The following is a 17,833-nucleotide window of genomic DNA, read 5'->3' as shown; positions in this document are numbered from 1 at the left end:
GCAGCAGTGGCTTCCTTGCCGAGGAAGGGAACGGAAACCCTACCTAGTTCTTAGTACATTATGAAGCTTCACATCCGTGTGCCAAGAGAAAAGGTCAGAATTCCCCCCATGAAGACCCGGACAGCCCCATTTTCACCTCATCTTCAGCTTGTTTCCTCTTGTTTGTAACCCAGTCACCACAGAGATGGCAGTGGACAGATGAGTACTTCTGTCTCTGGAGCTCTTGAAAACTGTGGTGACTTTTAACCATTGCAGATAAACCCACCATCCAGCCTATGTTCTTGAGACATAGTTCCTTTTGTGACTATCATATGGACTCACTGTGATCCACTCTCACCTTAGTAAGGCATTCATTGAAGACCAAGATTGACGTGGAAAGGAAAGAATGGAATCTCAAGGCTACCGGGCTAGTGGAGTTCACAGCCAATTATGACCAAAACAAGATCAGTGCACTTCAACACAGCCTTGTAAATACTGCTTGTGTTCTGTTGGGGGTCCAGACAGTCTGCAGTTCCTTTCTCGGGCACAACCCCTAACCCAGATGTGATCCTGTGATTGTGGGAAACTGCAGATAAAGCCTAGGAGGAATGTCCTAAATAAGGTCACTAGCTAAGGTCACAAGGGCAGGGAAGTACAGAAGGAAGATTCTAGATAAAGGGGTAAAAGACACTGCTCAAGCTCTGCTTGCCGCGGCCTCTCTGGCAGCTAGTACACAATATATAAACAGCAGTGGGAAAAATTAAAAAGTGCCCATTCTTAAAGTAAACACAGAGTCTTGTGCCTCTGTCTACCATTACCCTCCTTCCCACGTCTCTGTAATGCCCACATTTGTAGTGGCCATGGCAGTGTTTCCTCTTCAGCTCTAACTAGTCTTCCTGACACTCCAGGCTCTACAAAGCCACTCTATACCCCTGCCAGAGCGCTCTCAGCAGAAGTTCTCAACCTCTACTGGGTTGGGAACTCTCCAGCCTCACAGTGAGCATGGCTAGCATGATGTAAGACTTAAAGACAAGCTTGTTTGCCTCTCCAGCCTTCTCCCTTCCCTTTCATTGTGTTCTGGACAGAATGCAGGCCACATTCCAGCTGCTGTGAGTTGCTCATAATTTTTGAGACGTGCCAAGTAGCCTCTGGTAGCCACAGTTCCAGCTCTACCCCTGCCCTCCGGTCCTTTTCCCCCAACACTCTACTTACAAGTGACCTCCATGAGTTCTACAAAGCTAGCCACTTTCTTCCCTAAATTACTCCTTGCATCGTAATACTTCCAACCTTCTCCTGTGTTACTATGCATGTATGTGAAATACTGATGGAACTCAACAAAGCACCCACATACCACACCAATACTTATGCCTCTGCCTTTCTGCACAGTGGATCCATTAGGGGCAGAGAACACGTGATACTCAGCTCTTTAAGGCTGCTGTCTAGCACATCTGGAATCCTGTACATGGGCTCCTCTTGAAGAGGGTCTTAAAATGTTTTTAGCTACTGAATGACAATTATGAGCCCTGCACCCAGCTTTGTCAATTATCCTGCCATGTTCAACTTGACTGATGACAGCAATTGGTGACACTGCGTTTACTGATGACAGTATCTCTGTCAGATGATGGATCTGAAAATTGATGATAGAAAAAATTCTCCAAAATCTAAGTGCTTTCATTCAGAAAAAAAAGGGTATGAATAACTCATACAGCTTACAACACTGGAACCACTCTTTGCTATGATATTGTCTACCAGGAAGGCTAGAGAGGTTAGGCAGAGCTGAGGGTATGACTCAGGGGAAGAACACTGGCTTATTAGCACAACACCCTTGCTGCCATTCTCAAAACCAGTCAGACCTTTACGCATGTGCTACCCACTCCTGTAGGAGGCAGGGATGCACTCTGTGTCCTATGTCTTTATTCTGCTGCGTTCTCTACGCACTGTGTGTCCAGCAGACTGTTCCCACCCCCCCACCCCCATTTTGATATGAAGGAGACACTGGCAGAGCTTTCATCCATAGAAAGAATACTAGCCAGGAGCCAGCGCCCCTGACTAGCTATGATGCAGTGTAAAAATGACATTTAATACCCACTTAAATCCTTGCAAAGCTCTGTGAAGATGGGGTTAGTGTGCCTGTGATACACATGAGGGACCAACTCAGAATAATCTGCCGAAGGACACATGGCCACCAAGAGGTGGAGCCAGCATCTGTGTTTGGGCTGGAAGCCCACTTTCTCAACCAATATACCAATATTCTAGAGGACAAATATCTCCTGTGAGTCTAAAGAAGAACCTTCAAAACTAATAACCAAGTTTTATGTGTGCCTTTATATGACCTTTAAACAACCATAAGGGAGACTTTTTTCCAACTATTTTGCAGAGAAAAACAGAGTGATTTGGAGCCATTTTATGACTGCAGAATGCTTGGCCTTCATCTTACATGCACTGTGTGTTCCTCCTTTCTTGAGTCTTAAAGTCTATGAAATGCATGGAATGCTACTTTCTCAGGAAATACAGAGATAAAACGATGCACATGAAACCCAAACAAAGATTCAGTAGCAATGCCAGTAAATACCTGCACAGAGCACTCCCAGAAAGCACTACTCACAGAAGCCAGCAGCCGTCCATCTTCCTTCATAGCAAGGTACCGGTTGGCACACACTCCCTTGATAGACACAACTCCTCTCTCTTCTGCTTGGAGTTGTAGTTTGACTGTAAGTAACAGAGAAAAATTATGGCACCAGAGATCAAAGCAGCCCCACAATTTACAGATCACACACATGCTCGTGCGCGCACACACACACAGACATAGACAGAGAGAGACAGACAGAGAGACAGAGAGACAGAGAATGAGAGAGAGAGCACCACATATACACAGACATACACGCAAGCACATACACCACACATACATACACATATGCATACACAACCACATACCATACACACATATCACACACACATGCACACACAAACACTCACACACATACGCCACAAACACACAGAAACCCTGCCTAGCAAGGTGCTGATCCGGTGTGCAGATCAGGAAGGTATAGAAGAAGTTAGGTGGACATCCCATGAGCTGAGCTAGAGAGGAAAGAATGCCGAGCCCGCATGCCATGCTCCCAACTCCATTGTCACTCCTATGCCCCACAGAGGACAGAGGAGGGACAGGATGGAGAACAATTATTGGTGCTGGCCTCAATTGGCACTGTTTTTAAGCAGTTACTATACGATCCAGCCACTCTACTCCTGGGCATACAAACTAAGAAAGCTTTATATCCTACAGAGGGATACTGGCACATCTGTGTGTAAACTGTCACTCTGTTCACTACAGCAAGGAAACTGAACCAGCCTAGGTGTCCCCAACAATGAATAGACAATGACAATGTGGCATATGTACAGAATGGGATAGTATTCAACTGTAAAGAAAAAAATAGGTCAGTGGGAGTGAGTTGTGGGAAGCCGTTGAAGAGTGGCAGTTACAGAGTGGCAGTTACAGAGTGGCAGTTACAGAGTGGCAGTTACAGAGTGGCAGTTACAGAGTGGCAGTTGCAGAGTGGCAGTTGCAGAGTGGCAGTTGGCTACAGCTGGCCACCACACATACATAGCCAGTAAAGGTTCTTTTGCCAAGGTGAGGTTTTGAGAATTGACAAAAGTTAACCAATCAGATGAGAGACAAGTTAACCAATCAGATGAGAGACAAGTTAACCAATCAGATGAGAGACAAGTTAACCAATCAGATGAGAGAGAACGCCTGTCCTAGGCCTATAAAAGCAGCACCAGTTCTGGGCTCGAGGTCTTTTCGCCTCTACAATCAAGCTCTCCCAATAAACGTGTGCAGAAGGATCCTGTTGCAGCGTCGTTCTTCCTGGCCAGTCGAGCGCGCGCAAGAAGTGGTGCCGAAAACCCGGGAAAAGAAACATCTTCAGGCACGAGCGAAGACCCCCTGCTACAGGGAGGATTCAGAACTGCATCACGGGGAAGGAGCGGTTAATAAAGGTTCCCATAAAACAGACTGCTGAGAAGGATCCAGTGTGGATTCAGAACTCTTCAGCTGGGGAACGGTGGTAATAAAGGTTCCTGTAAAACAGGCTGCTGAGAAGGATTCAACAGCGTGAATTCAGAACTCTTCAGCTGAGGAACGGCGGTACCGGTAAGTAGAAAGAAATTAATGTGAGTCTCTGAGAAGCATGCTCTCCTAAGAAATAGGATCTCGGTAAAGAGAAAAATAGGATCTCCGGCTCTGGAGACAAGAAAGAGAGAAAGTGAAAGTAAGAGGAAAGTGAAAGTAAGAGGATAATAGGGACAGTCTATGGGTTACTTTCTTTTTCTAGCCATTGGAGTAATTTTTCTGAGTCTTTTTTGTTGTTGTGGCGACTGTGTGGAACATGAAAGACTAGGTATGGGGTCGTCACAGTCACACCCAATTTTTTCAGCGCTTGATGAGCTGCTAAGAGCGAAGGGCGCAAAACTATATCTTTTGGGTCATATTCAACCTTCTGTATCTCCATGGAATACCCAAAATTTTGTTATCAGAAAGAAATTGGGCAAATGGAGGTTGTTACAGGATCTGCAAGCTATTAATGCACAGATGCAGGTGATGGGCTCCATTCAGAGGGGTCTGTCTCTCTTATCTGCTCTGCCAGAAAAGTGGCCTCTAAAAGATTGTTTCTTTTCCATTCCATTAAATAAGAAAGATAAACCTAGATTTGCATTCACCTTGCCTTCTATTAATCATATGGAGCCTGATAAAAGGTACCAATGGTGGGTATTACCTCAAGGAATGGCAAATAGCCCTACCATATGTCAGTTATATGTAGGAAAAGCCTTGCAACCAGTTAGGGATGGTTTCCCCTCCTTAAAAATTTGTCATTATATGGACGATATTGTGATTTGTGGACCTGAAGAAAGAAGTATACAGCAAGCTTATGGCTTGCTTAATGAAACTTTAAAAAATAATGGCTTGATTATTGCACCAGAAAAAGTACAGCAGTCTGACGTTAGTCATTTTTTAGGAGCCACTATTACTTTACGATGTGTCACCCCACAAAAGATTAGTATTAGAAAAGATCATCTAAAGACACTAAATGATTTTCAAAAATTATTAGGAGATATAAATTGGATTAGACCTTAATACCCCTATAAAGGGAGCCATCGATATTTATACAGATGGATCCAAAACAGGAATTGGAAGTTATGTAATTAATGAAAAGGCTGTAAGGTTGCAATTTACACCAGGAGCCCCTCAATTGGTAGAATGTTTGGTGGTTTTAGAAGTTTTTAAAAGATTTCCTATGCCCATAAATATTATCTCTGATTCTGTTTACGTAGTTAATGTGGTTCTAGCATTAGAGACTGCCGGAAATTTTAAGCAGTCTAGTCCAGTATCTGAAATTTTGATGAAAATACAAAATTGTATTTTGATGCGTGAGCATCCCTTTTATATTCAACATATTAGAGCACATACATCATTACCTGGACCTATGGTTAAGGGAAATGCAATTGCTGATTCAGCCACCAGAGACATGGTTTTCCTATTACAAAGTTCTATAGAAAGTGCTAAGAATTTTCATCAGCTTTATCATGTCCCTGCTTCTACATTACGACAAAAGTTTAAGCTCACACGAACAGAAGCCCGAAATATTGTCCTACAGTGTGGTAAATGTGTAGAATTTATTAATGCACCTTCCGTGGGTGTTAATCCTCGCGGATTGCGACCCCTAGATGTTTGGCAAATGGACGTCACACATATCCCATCTTTTGGGAAATTACAATATGTACATGTATCCATCGATACCAGTTCTGGTGTCCTACATGCCTCTCCCTTGACAGGGGAAAAAGCAGTTCATGTCATATCTCACTGCTTAGAGGCTTGGGCTGCATGGGGCAAGCCCCTAGTGTTAAAGACAGATAATGGTCCTGCATATACTTCTTCTAAATTTAGCCAATTTTGCAAACAAATGCAAGTGAAACATATTACTGGATTACCCTATAATCCACAGGGCCAAGGCAACATTGAGAGAGCCCATCGCACTCTGAAACAATATTTGCAAAAACAGAAAGGGGAAATAGAGGCTATGACGCCAAAGATGGCTCTATCCCTTGCAATATTTACTCTTAATTTTTTAAAATTGGATGATGCTGGAAAATCACCAGCTGAAAGGCATGGACAATGGCCTCAATCGCCCAATGAAATGGTCAAATGGAAAAATGTCCTTGATAATAAATGGTATGGCCCGGATCCTATCTTAATCAGGTCCCGGGGAGCTATTTGTGTTTTTCCACAGGGTGAAGAAAATCCACTTTGGGTTCCAATGCGACTGACAAGGACCGTGAAAGATCAAGATGGATCCCAAGATGATCCTGCTCCTGATGATTGAAACCAGGATAAGTATACCTTTATGGGCCATAGTAAGATCATGGCCAGTACCTTTACTGGTACATTCCAATTCTTCTACCTAGCCTTTGTTTTTTGCAAAGGAATGTTTTTTGGATGTGCCTTATGCACGACAAACTCCTCAAGAACCATGGGTGTATAAGAATACTAGTTTTCATTTAAATTATACATTATGCTTTGTGCATAATGTGGATAAACCTTTTACACCCTGTATATTTTTTAAGAAAAAGATTATCTCTAATTGGGCAGATCAAATTAATACTGCTGACACTATAAGTCAGATAGCAGAAAAAACGTCTGAGGCATTGCTTACCCTGCAAAGGGTGGATTCTCATATCACCTCAGGGTTAATGTTAGTAAATCAGAGAATGGATATTTTACAACATGACATGGAACAGATGATGGATGTCATACAAATGAGTTGTGTGGCATCCACTTTGCATGTGTGCATTACTCCCAATAGGTATATTAATAATTCTTTTATTAAAAGTACAGACCTATCGAATTACCTGAAGGGGAACTGGTCGCAGGAGCTGGAAAGGTTGCAGAGGAGGCTGCAGATGCAGATCCTGAACCTTAATGGGACCAGAGTGGAACCAGTGACCCTCGGAGACTTTACCTCTTGGCTTACCTCTGCTTTTTCTTACTTTAAGGAATGGGTGGGAGTGATTTTGTTTGGTGCTGCCATATGCTGTGGACTGGTGTTCATGCTCTGGTTGGTATGCAAATTCAGAACCCAACAAAAACATGACAAGGTGATTATAACTCAGGCACTTTTAGCTATTGAAAACGGCACCTCCCCTGAAGGTTGGTTATCTATGCTCAAGAATTAGTCGGCATCTGAGTTCTCTGCTCTTGCACCCCACGACACTGGGATGAGAGAGACTCAATGATCATTGATCAGCCCTTGCACATCAATAGGGTGATCATGATTTCCCCACTAATTCATTTTTTGGCTGGCCTCTTTTGCAGAGTTCGCCCTAGGTCATTTAGCAGTTACTGTCACACAGCACTGCGGTATCCAGAGACGGGCAACTTTCCTCATGCACAGACCAACCTAAGACACGGGGCCCAGTGGCGATAGGGTTACCCTATGACAGGAAAGGCTGTGACATTAGAGGAATGACCTAAAACAGGAGCCACGAAAAAAAAAAAAAAAAAAAAAAAATTAAAAAAAAAAAAGAAAAGGGCTGGTGAGATGGCTCAGTGGGTAAGAGTACCCGACTGCTCTTCCAAAGGTCCGGAGTTCAAATCCCAGCAACCACATGGTGGCTCACAACCATCCAAAATGAGATCTGACGCCCTCTTCTGGTGTGTCTGAAGACAGCTACAGAGTACTTACATATAATAAATAAATCTAAAAAAAAAAAAAAAAAAATTAAAAAAAAAATTAAAACAGGAGCCACGGCGGATGGACGTAATTGCACAGGCCTAGACCAGCCTCATTTTATTAAAACAAAAAGGAGGAGATGTGGGAAGCCGTTGAAGAGTGGCAGTTACAGAGTGGCAGTTACAGAGTGGCAGTTACAGAGTGGCAGTTACAGAGTGGCAGTTGCAGAGTGGCAGTTGCAGAGTGGCAGTTGCAGAGTGGCAGTTGGCTACAGCTGGCCACCACACATACATAGCCAGTAAAGGTTCTTTTGCCAAGGTGAGGTTTTGAGAATTGACAAAAGTTAACCAATCAGATGAGAGACAAGTTAACCAATCAGATGAGAGACAAGTTAACCAATCAGATGAGAGACAAGTTAACCAATCAGATGAGAGAGAACGCCTGTCCTAGGCCTATAAAAGCAGCACCAGTTCTGGGCTCGAGGTCTTTTCGCCTCTACAATCAAGCTCTCCCAATAAACGTGTGCAGAAGGATCCTGTTGCAGCGTCGTTCTTCCTGGCCAGTCGAGCGCGCGCTAGAGTGAGTCAATGGGACCGCACATCTTCCATCTTGGTAAATCATCAAGTAGAAACAGGACCAGAAGTAGGGACAGGCCATCACCTCCAGTGACCCAGCTCTACCAACCCGGCTCAGGGGAGTCCCCAAACAGCATCCCGCTGGGAACAAGATAGTCAAACATGCAAGCCCAGGAGGGCCACTTCAAACAGAGAATACTACCAAACCTTACTGCCAAACTCCTTACAACTTTGCCCAGCCAAACCTATGATGTAAGTCATTATAACAGGGTTGGGTACAGAGTGCTCATCAAATGTGTTTGGTCCCAGGAAAAAAAAAAGGAAGTCATCAGTCCTTCAGTACAAACAACCGAGGGGTCCATCCACCTGAACACTGCTCAGAGGGTAAACACCCGATGACAGTTCAAAATTGGAGAAGCCAATGAAGTGTGATCATAAGGTAAAGTAACCTCCCACTGTTTACAAGAAGCTGGGGAGACAGCCCTAGGCAGCTTCTGTAAGACTCTGTAATAATTATTCAAACTGCTAGGTATTACAGTGTTGCAGTCATCATACCATGCTTTTTTCCTATCAGAAAATTATTATATGCATAAAATGTGAACTAATATATGAGATTAGCTTAAAAATCCTCTGGCAGTATGAGTATCTGGATGGTGTAGGTAGGATACGTAAAACACCACTGATGTGTTTCAAATCTATGAGAAACATGGTATCTCATGATTCCACCCTACATTAGATATATTTGATAATTTCATACTACAAAAAAAATTAATGGGCATATTATTTCCTGCTCTCTCTGTGCAAATCACCACTGGCTCCAGAGGGCATTGGCCTCAGTTAGGCTTGCAGTTACTTGGGCCAACCTCTTCTACTGGATTGAAAATATAATATGGAATTAAAAGAATACAATCAAAACACAGGACCTAAACAAACACAGGCAGAAAATTTCACAATATCACTAGGAAAAGCAAAGAAGCCGGATTCTAGTGATGATTATGTGCCAGTCACCAGGCTAGATCTCAGGTACTCCAGGATTGGTGACCTGTGAAGTCACCTGTGAACTGGTGACCTCTCTAGCTTGGGCTATGTGCAAGGCCAAGGGCAGGGCTGCACAGTCTGTCACCAGCCTCCCCTTGGCTCCTCTCAACAAGCTTTCCCTCAGGTCCAGCTCACTGCTCACTCCGAACGTGCATTTCCAGTCCCAACAGTGACTGTGGCATCAATGTGTGTACAATGTGTTGGCCTCAGGGTAAATGTCACCACTCAGGGCTACTCACTCAGCTTCCTTTACAGACCTCTCAGGTGACATGTGCCTGAATGCTGTCAGACTTTACCCACTAAGCAGTGAACACAGAGGTTTAAAAAGTAACCAGAGTTGGGTATATCACAAAGGCACAGATTTCCTTTAAAGACACGTCATAGCTGAGCTGAACTCAAACAGAAATATACTAAGTGCATGCATCACAAAAGCTGGTGCATAGCCATGCTCAGCCCTTTTACTCTAAGGTGACATCTGCCCTTGTCCTTGATGGTGAGGTGTGTTTCTCCGATGAAGCAGAAAGGTGGAGCCTGTTTTCTGATAGAAATCTGTTAGTCTATGTCTTTTAATTGGGGGACTGAAACCATTGAAGCATTTACTGATTCCTGTTACCTTGCTGTTATAGTGTGGGTGGAAAGATGCAGGCAAGTTGAAAGTGAAAATAGATAAGGAAAATGTGAGGTGAACTTAACACACACAAGCCGGGATGGCATCTATAACACATGACAGCCTCAACCAACCAAGGCAAAAAGTCCAATCAGCAATGATCAGCACAGTCCACTACGGCAAGAGGTCAGGCGTCTTACACACGTAGTGAATGACAGTCTGAAGTATTTGAAACAAAAAACTGACACAGAGATTTAACTGCATCAAAAACATGGCATTACCAATAAGCTTGAACTTTTAGATCAGGTAGACATCACAAAATATATTTTCTTTTATTTTTTTAAGGATTTATTTATTCGTTTATTATATGTAAGTACACTGTAACTGTCTTCAGACACTCCAGAAGAGGGAGTCTCATTACAGATGGTTGTGAGCCACCATGTGGTTTCTCGGATTTGACCTCAGGACCTTTAGACCCTTAGCAGTGCTCTTAACCACTGAGCCATCTCTCCAGCCCCTAAAATGTATTTTCATACCTATTATCACCACAACCACTTCACAACCAGCATGGTATGCCCTCCTCGCTGACATGCCCACTAGACTTGCACAATCCAAATAAATTGATTCTGCCCAGGAAGGTTTTTATTTTTTTTCCACTCAAATCAACATGATGTTCAGTGACATTGAAGTCTGGGGAGGTGTTGTTGGTAAAAGAGCTTTATCTAATACAAGAACCTATGTTCCATCTCCAGAACCCACATATAAAGCTGGGCACTGTGCAGTTTCCTTGTAACTCCACTGGGAGCTGGAGACAAGCAGCTCCCTGGCCAGCCAGTCTATTTTACTTGGTGAGATCCAAGGCAGCGAGAGACTGTCTCCAAATGGATGAGAAAAACAACTTCCAGCAGAAAAGATTATATTATAAATTGGCTCATGGAGGCAGGGGATTGAGTCACTTGATGTCCCAGTGTGATTTTTCTGGTGCTGTCATAAAACACTGACCAAAAACAACTTAGGTGTGGCGGTGTCAATAAGAATGGCTGCAGTAGGCTCACGGAATTGAATGCTTGGTCACCAGGGAGTGGAACTATTAGGAGGTGTGGCCTTGTTGGAGTAGGTGTGCCACTTGGGGCTTTGAGGTTGCAGAAGCTCACGCCAGGCCCGGTGCCTTAGATGTAGACCGCTTACAGAGCTACTGCAGCACCATGTCTGCCTGTGTGCCGCCATGCTTCCCACCATGACGATAATGGACTAAACCTCTGAAGTCACAAGCAGGCCCCAGTTAAATACTTTCTTTTATGAGGGTTGCCATGGTCACGGTGTCTCTTCACAGCAATAGAGAAGGAAAAGCTTATTTCAGTTTACACCTTGTGGTCTACCCTTTAGCGAAGCCATGAGGAACCTGACACAGGAACTGAAACAGGCACTAAAGAGAAACCTTACCTTCTAGCTTGCTCTCCCTGATTCGCTCAGCCTTCCTAGGGGTGGTACCACCCCCATGTCAATCATTAATAAGAAATTGCCCACAGGCTAATCCAACGGAAGCAAGTCCTCACCTGAAGTCCCCTCTCTCCCGGTTACTCTATGTTAAGTTGACAAAAACTGAGCAGCACAGTTGGCTCTGTTGCTCTGGGCCTGCTGTGGGTGGAGAAGCAGGGTGGGGTGGAGCATCCCATCTCATGTCAGTGGGAAGCTGAGAAGCAGGGTGGGGTGGAGCATCTCACCTCATGTCAGTAGGAAGCTGAGAGGCAGCAAGAAAGGGCAAGTGAGAAGATACGTGTGACCAGCATCCTGTAACCGGGCCCAAACACCTGTCACCGAAAAGTCCATCCAACCACAGATTCATTCATTGGTGAAGCTACAGCCTTTCAAGATCCTCTCACCTTTCCTGGAGCCCATGAGCTGGTAACCAAGCCTCTGGTATATAAGCTGACAGGGCTGGGGGGCTGGGCTTTATATGAACCGGGATGTAAATAAGAGATATGTACATCACACATCAGAAGATGTACCTACCCTAGCCTGAGAGATCAGAGGTTTCCTGGGAACAAAGAAAGCTGAGTGGACAAGGAATTAGCAGTTGATCAAGAAAAGAGACAAGAGAGCATCTTACATACCACCCACAGAGCACTGGGGATGCTCAGATTCTGTGTTGAGGAGTGTGGTAGTAAGATGAGAGAGAGAGAGAGAGAGAGAGAGAGAGAGAGAGAGAGAGAGAGAGAGAGAGAGAGAGAGAGAGAGAGAGAGAGAGAGAAGGAGGAGGAGGGGAGATCTAAAGATGCAGTAAGCCTGAGAGTAGTCAACACACAACACAAAAGAAAGGCTTGGGGGCATAATTACCAAGAGTAGAAACAAGAAAAGATAGAGGCAAGGAAGGAAAATAGGAGGCAGGGGAGGGAAGAGAGGGAGAGAAAGACAGGCAGGCAGACAGACAGACAGACATTTCTGTCTTGGGAAGCTGAGAAAGGTTAAGGACTAAGTTGACTGAAGAAGGCAAGATGTTCCCGACAGAGTACCCATAGAGAATCCAAATAGTCAATTCCAGAGGGCAATCAGTTCTAGAAATGTGCATCTCAAACAAGACATGCCGTGAGTGAAGGGGAGATGTTTAATAGTGGCTTTCTGGGGAGCACAGGCTGAACCCAGAGCAGTTGGGGAGCATGAGAGAGTGACGGCTCCCTCGAGAAGACAGCGCAGACACTGAGCAAAAGGAATGGGCGGCTGAAGGGGTTTGCAATCCCATAGGAAGAACAACAATATGAACCAACCAGTACCCCCAGAGCTCCCAGGGACCAAACCAGCAATCAAAGAATACACATGGAGGGACCCATGATTCCAGCTGCATATGTATCAGAGGATGGCCTTGTGGGACATCAATGAGAGGAGAGGCCCTTGGTCCTGTGAGGCTCGATGCCCCAGTGTAGGGGAGTGCCAGGACAAGGAAGTGGGAGTGGGTAGTTAGTGAGCAGGGGGAGGGAGAATGGGATGGGGGATTTTGGGAGGGGAAATAGGAAAAGGGATAACATTTGAAATGTAAATAAAGAAAATATCTAATTTTCAAAAAGGAAAAAAAAATCAATAAAAGAAAAAAGCCAAAAACAAAAACAAAAACAAAAACAAAACAAAACAAACAAAAACAAAAACAAAACAAAAGAAATGGGCAGATTCTATAGTGCTTTAACACATGTGGAAGAAACAGCAAGCTGAGTCTGTGTGAGAGAAGCCATTCAGTCCATCCATTTAGAGCAAGAGCCCACACACCATATACATACATATCATAAGTATGCCATATACATATACTCCACACACCATAAATATAGGAGTACACATACACATCACACATGTACTCACATACCATATACACAGACACCATAATACACATACCAAGCCCATGCATACAGATTCAGAAACTAAGAGAACACTGATTATTTGCAGATGGGACCATTTTGCACGTTAAAAATCAAGAGGCTCAACACACCACGGTAGCCTGGCCTGGGTCCTAGAACAGAAAAGACGGAACCAGTGGCTAGAGTGGCAAGATCCACGTAAGGCTGTGGTTTAGCTCACGGGGCTATATCCCTGTGTTTTAGTTTTGAAAAAGGCAATTGCTCCATAAGCAATCAGTCTTGGAAAAGAAAGAAGGAAGGGTACAGAGCAACTGTGACACCATCTGACTCTCCATAATCTAAAATTACTCCAAAGTGAAGCTTTTCAAGATGAAGTTCAGAACTACCAAAGTAGGCAAAGCTACCTAACGTAACAGCAAGTAACAGCCACTCCGTACACACATCTCAGACCACTGGTTAGGAAAATGGGATTACTCAGAGGACAAGGCTGCCTGCCACCAAGGATGACGACCCTCTGAGCTCAAGGCTAGGACCCACATGGTAGAACAAGAGAACTGACTCTCAAAAGTTGTCCTGTGTCTGGCTTCCATGTGCACAGGGCAATGCATGTCCTGTTACCTAAATAAATATAACTCCTTTAAAAATTAAAAACGGTCATGCCAAAGTGTGTCTAGGACTTGCACAGAGAAAACTGTTGATCACAATCACTTCTCTCCCAAGGTAGCATCAAACTGAGAGGTCAGAGGTAGGGAGTGGGGAGCCATAAGGACTCACCAAAGCCAGGATCCCTTGAGGCCTCAGAGACCTTCGCTATCACAGCTCTGAAGCCAGATAACAGGCTAGAGCTCATCTACAGGCCTTTACCTGGGCAAGGCTTTTGGAACTGTGAACAGAAACAACCCCTGCAAGAGACCTAGGAGAGCAAGACTCGGCTGTAGCAGTCAGAAAATCACGCAGAAGGACGTCAGATGCACAACATTTGCTAAAACTATAATGCTGACTTTTAAGGAAAGGCTGGACCTACTGCAGCTTGACCTCACAGTAGCCCTGACCCTCTCGCCTGCACGGAGAAAACACTTGGCTATTGCAGAAGGCTGCGCTGAGCCTGAGAACCTGTGTAGGATCTGCACTGCTTCTGTGATATTACTCTTGGCCACAGTGAGATTAGGAACGTCATATGATGTAGGGAGTCGGGCTGACTACAATATGATTATGGATAGGAGAGACAACACTCTTTTTCATGGTGTGAGGCATGGGAGAGGAGGAAGGGTCTTACTGGGTAGCCCTGGCTAGCCTGGAACTCATGACGTAGACCAGGCTAGCCCCAAACTCACAGAGATCTACCTATATTTTGAGTGCCGGGATTAAAGGCATGTACCACCACATGTGGCCAGAAATGAAACTTTCAAAACAATGTCCCAGACATATTTTTGCAGTTCATACTTGCTCTCTCCTAGACAGTCTTTTGGTCCTGATCAAATCTAAGGTTTCCTAACACATGAGCAATTCCCCCAAACCTTACAGCAAAGTGGGTAATCTAGGAGTCTAGGCTGCTTAAAATCAGTCCCTATGGTGGCATTCCCCAGCTAACACAGCGGCTTGTCTGGCTCTTACATCTCCAGTGGCTTCATTTAAATCACACAGACATTCTGAAGCTCTGGATACAACCCATAGTCAAGGTGGACACAGTGCAGAGATGAACAGAGAGAGCGCTGGGCCCTGCTCAGTGAACAGTCACAAGCGGATGAAGACAAGTATTTCCCTTGTCTGTCTTTTCAGTAAATTTGTTTTTAAATTATGTATATATGGGAGGGGTGCACATACACATGTGGGTGCCCACAGATGCCAGAAGAGGGCACCAGGTCCCCTGGAGCTGGAATTACAGGACACTGTGAGCCTCCATGTGGGTGTTGGGACTAGAGTTCAAGTCCTCTGTGAGAACAGCAAGTGCTCTCAACCACCAAGCCATCTCACCAGAGCCCTCCGCCCCCCTTCCCTGCTGACTACCTCAGAGACCCAGGAGTCCCAAATGCAGCCACCATGGACTCTCTCTGGCCTGCTTTCTGGCTCATACAATTCAAGTGAGAAAATGCTGTCAGCCTCCAGCAGGGGCATTTTATGACAGCAATAGCTTTAATATCGATGCCTCAAAAATCTAGACTTCAAAACCCCACACTGTCTTCAGGCAGGGCAAACCAAGGCAGTGCGGAGCACATGAAGCTATAAATAAACACCTGGCTTCCTCTATAAAAGTCATTAGTCCTGTATGTGTTCAATGGAGAAATATCCCTAACGTGTTTCTAAAAATAGGCAGCCCAGGAATCGCAGTAATGGAAAACAGACTGTGGCTGCCAGGCACATTCAAACTGCGGTTTGAATGCAATGTCTCCATGGCCCCATGTGTTTTCAAACACTTGGTCCCCAGCTACTGAGAAGGTTGTGGAACCTTTAGGAAGTGGAGCCTTGCTGGAGGATTTGAGACTTTATAGCTTGTCTCCATTTCCTGACCACCCTCTACTTTTTGAGTATTGGTTGCAATGTGAGCAGCCAGCCTCTGGTCCTGCCACCATGCATCCCCTGTCTTCTGCCGGCCATGGACTGTGTCCCCTGGAACTGGGAACCAAAGCAAACCCTTTCTCCTTTAAGTTGATTTTTGTCAGCGTGTTATTTTATCACAGCAACAGGAAAATCACTAAGGCAGGGATATTCTATGTCTTCGTTGTGTTGATATCAACTCTATGTCTGAGATACAGAACTACACATTCGTAAGAACTTAACGTAGAGGTGGGGAGGGGGTAGCTGGAGATGAAATCTACCTCTCCCAAAGTTTAAAATTTAATGTAAAAAAAAAAAAATCAGCCAACTGCTCAAAATCTCTACTTACAGTTTGAGAATTAGCCTTTTTAGCCTGTGCATCTAGATCTATAAATTATTTGTGAGAAGCTGTGTCATGTGAGGGAGTTTTCTCTCACTATTATTTTACTACTGGCTTCAGTTTCCATGAAGAATGAGAATGGAAGGAACTAAGAACCCAGAGTCACATCCACGCACAGACCCAAGGCTTCACCTTCAGTGCAGCCGGATTTCTTTGTCTGTTAGCCGTTGTTGCCCGAAGATCTCCACTTAGGTGGACGGGCCCTGCTCTTGCAGAGTGATCGATCAGAATGTGGTTTCTTAGAGTTAAACACGCGTTGTATCATAAAAGCACAAAACCACACAACACTCTAATCAGAAGATTTAATTGAAGAAATGAATTTTAATGATATTTTTCTTACCATCCTAGGAAAATGCACAAGATGAATAGGAGTCATTGTGGGTTTGTTTTTACCCCCTTGAGGGCTTATTCTCCTTATTAAGGTCTCAATTATTCAGAGACTAACTTTGGATTTTTAGTTTCCTTCATCTCTTCTGAAGTTTCTGATTTCACCTGAGGCAAAACAAAGGCAGGGCAGAGGGAAGCTATGGCTAAGATGCTTCTCTGCTCCTATCTCTTGCCATATTGATATCAGGAGGTGTGTGTGTGTGTGTGTGTGTGTGTGTGTGTGTGTGTGTGTGTGTGTGTGTGTGTGTATGTGTGTGTGTATGTGTGTGTGTGTGTGTGTGTATGTGTGTGTGTGTGTGTGTGTGTGTGTGTGTATGTGTGTTCATGCACATGAGTATGCATGTGTGTGAGTTAAGGGTTAACAAGAAGACTTCTATGCCTCAGACAACAGAGCATTTAAAAGTTCTTATTAGTAAGAAACTTCTCTGGTGGCTCCAGAACATTTGATCCCCGCACATTCTTGGCATTCCCAGCAAGAAGCATACTTGTGCTACCCAAAAGGCAGTGTTTTCTGGAAGTGGCCTTAGAAAGCGATGGGTAGACACAGGCTCCCTTGTCTGAGGAGACCAGCAACAGAAGGCCCTGAGCAAGTCGGTCATCCTAACGGGAGGAATAAGCCACATAAGTCAGAATGCCAGTCAGGGTTGGCAGCTGCCAGAAGCTAAGGGTCACTCACAGTCACTGAAAACAATGGCTGGCATTTCTAATACGCTATAAATCAACTCTTCAACGTTTCTCCTCAACCCCTCTGGTTGTCTCAACATTCAAGGACACAAGAGGACTTGTGGGAAAAGTGGGTATCACCTCCACAGAAGTTGCAGACTCTGGGATGCTCACTGCAACTTCATTCACAGTTGCTACAAGCACAGTATCTTTCTTTCAACCACAGAACAAACTGTGGTGACCCTGGCCATAGAAACATAACTCAGGACTAAATGAGAAGGAGTGCTCAGCCATGGGAAGGCATGAGGAAGCATGCAGGAAAGGCGGGAAGAGGGGTGTGGCTGGGGTGAATGTGTACAGCTCAGGATTCCCAGTGAAATGACTGCATGTGACACAGTGACAGAGATGCTGTTACACTGTGTCTGTCCAAATACATACATACATTCACACACACACACACACACACACACACACACACACACACACACATATATATGTAAGTACACATTCACATATGCATATGAGGGCAAATAATACGCACATACAAGCATATACACATACACACACATAAACACACATAT

At 44.5% G+C, this 17,833-nt stretch overlaps 1 protein-coding gene across 2 annotated transcripts in view; it reads right to left on the bottom strand.

Annotated features, from left to right (window-relative positions):
* Positions 1-17,833, bottom strand: part of Fgf2 (fibroblast growth factor 2) — a 61,630-nt gene that overhangs the window by 11,234 nt on the left and 32,563 nt on the right. Inside the window, exon 2 of one of the 2 annotated variants that reach the window (XM_006535399.4) lies at positions 2,552-2,688. In XM_006535399.4, coding sequence (XP_006535462.1) covers positions 2,552-2,688 — 137 coding nt within the window. The remainder of the gene's footprint in view (positions 1-2,551; positions 2,689-17,833) is intronic. The other variant, NM_008006.2, reaches the window with a different exon arrangement.

The sequence above is a fragment of the Mus musculus genome, chromosome 3 (assembly GCF_000001635.26).
Source record: "Mus musculus strain C57BL/6J chromosome 3, GRCm38.p6 C57BL/6J".
NCBI classification, from domain to species: Eukaryota; Metazoa; Chordata; class Mammalia; order Rodentia; family Muridae; genus Mus; species Mus musculus.
The sequence above is the reverse complement of the archived record's forward strand: the minus strand, read 5'-3'. Positions and strand labels throughout refer to the sequence as shown.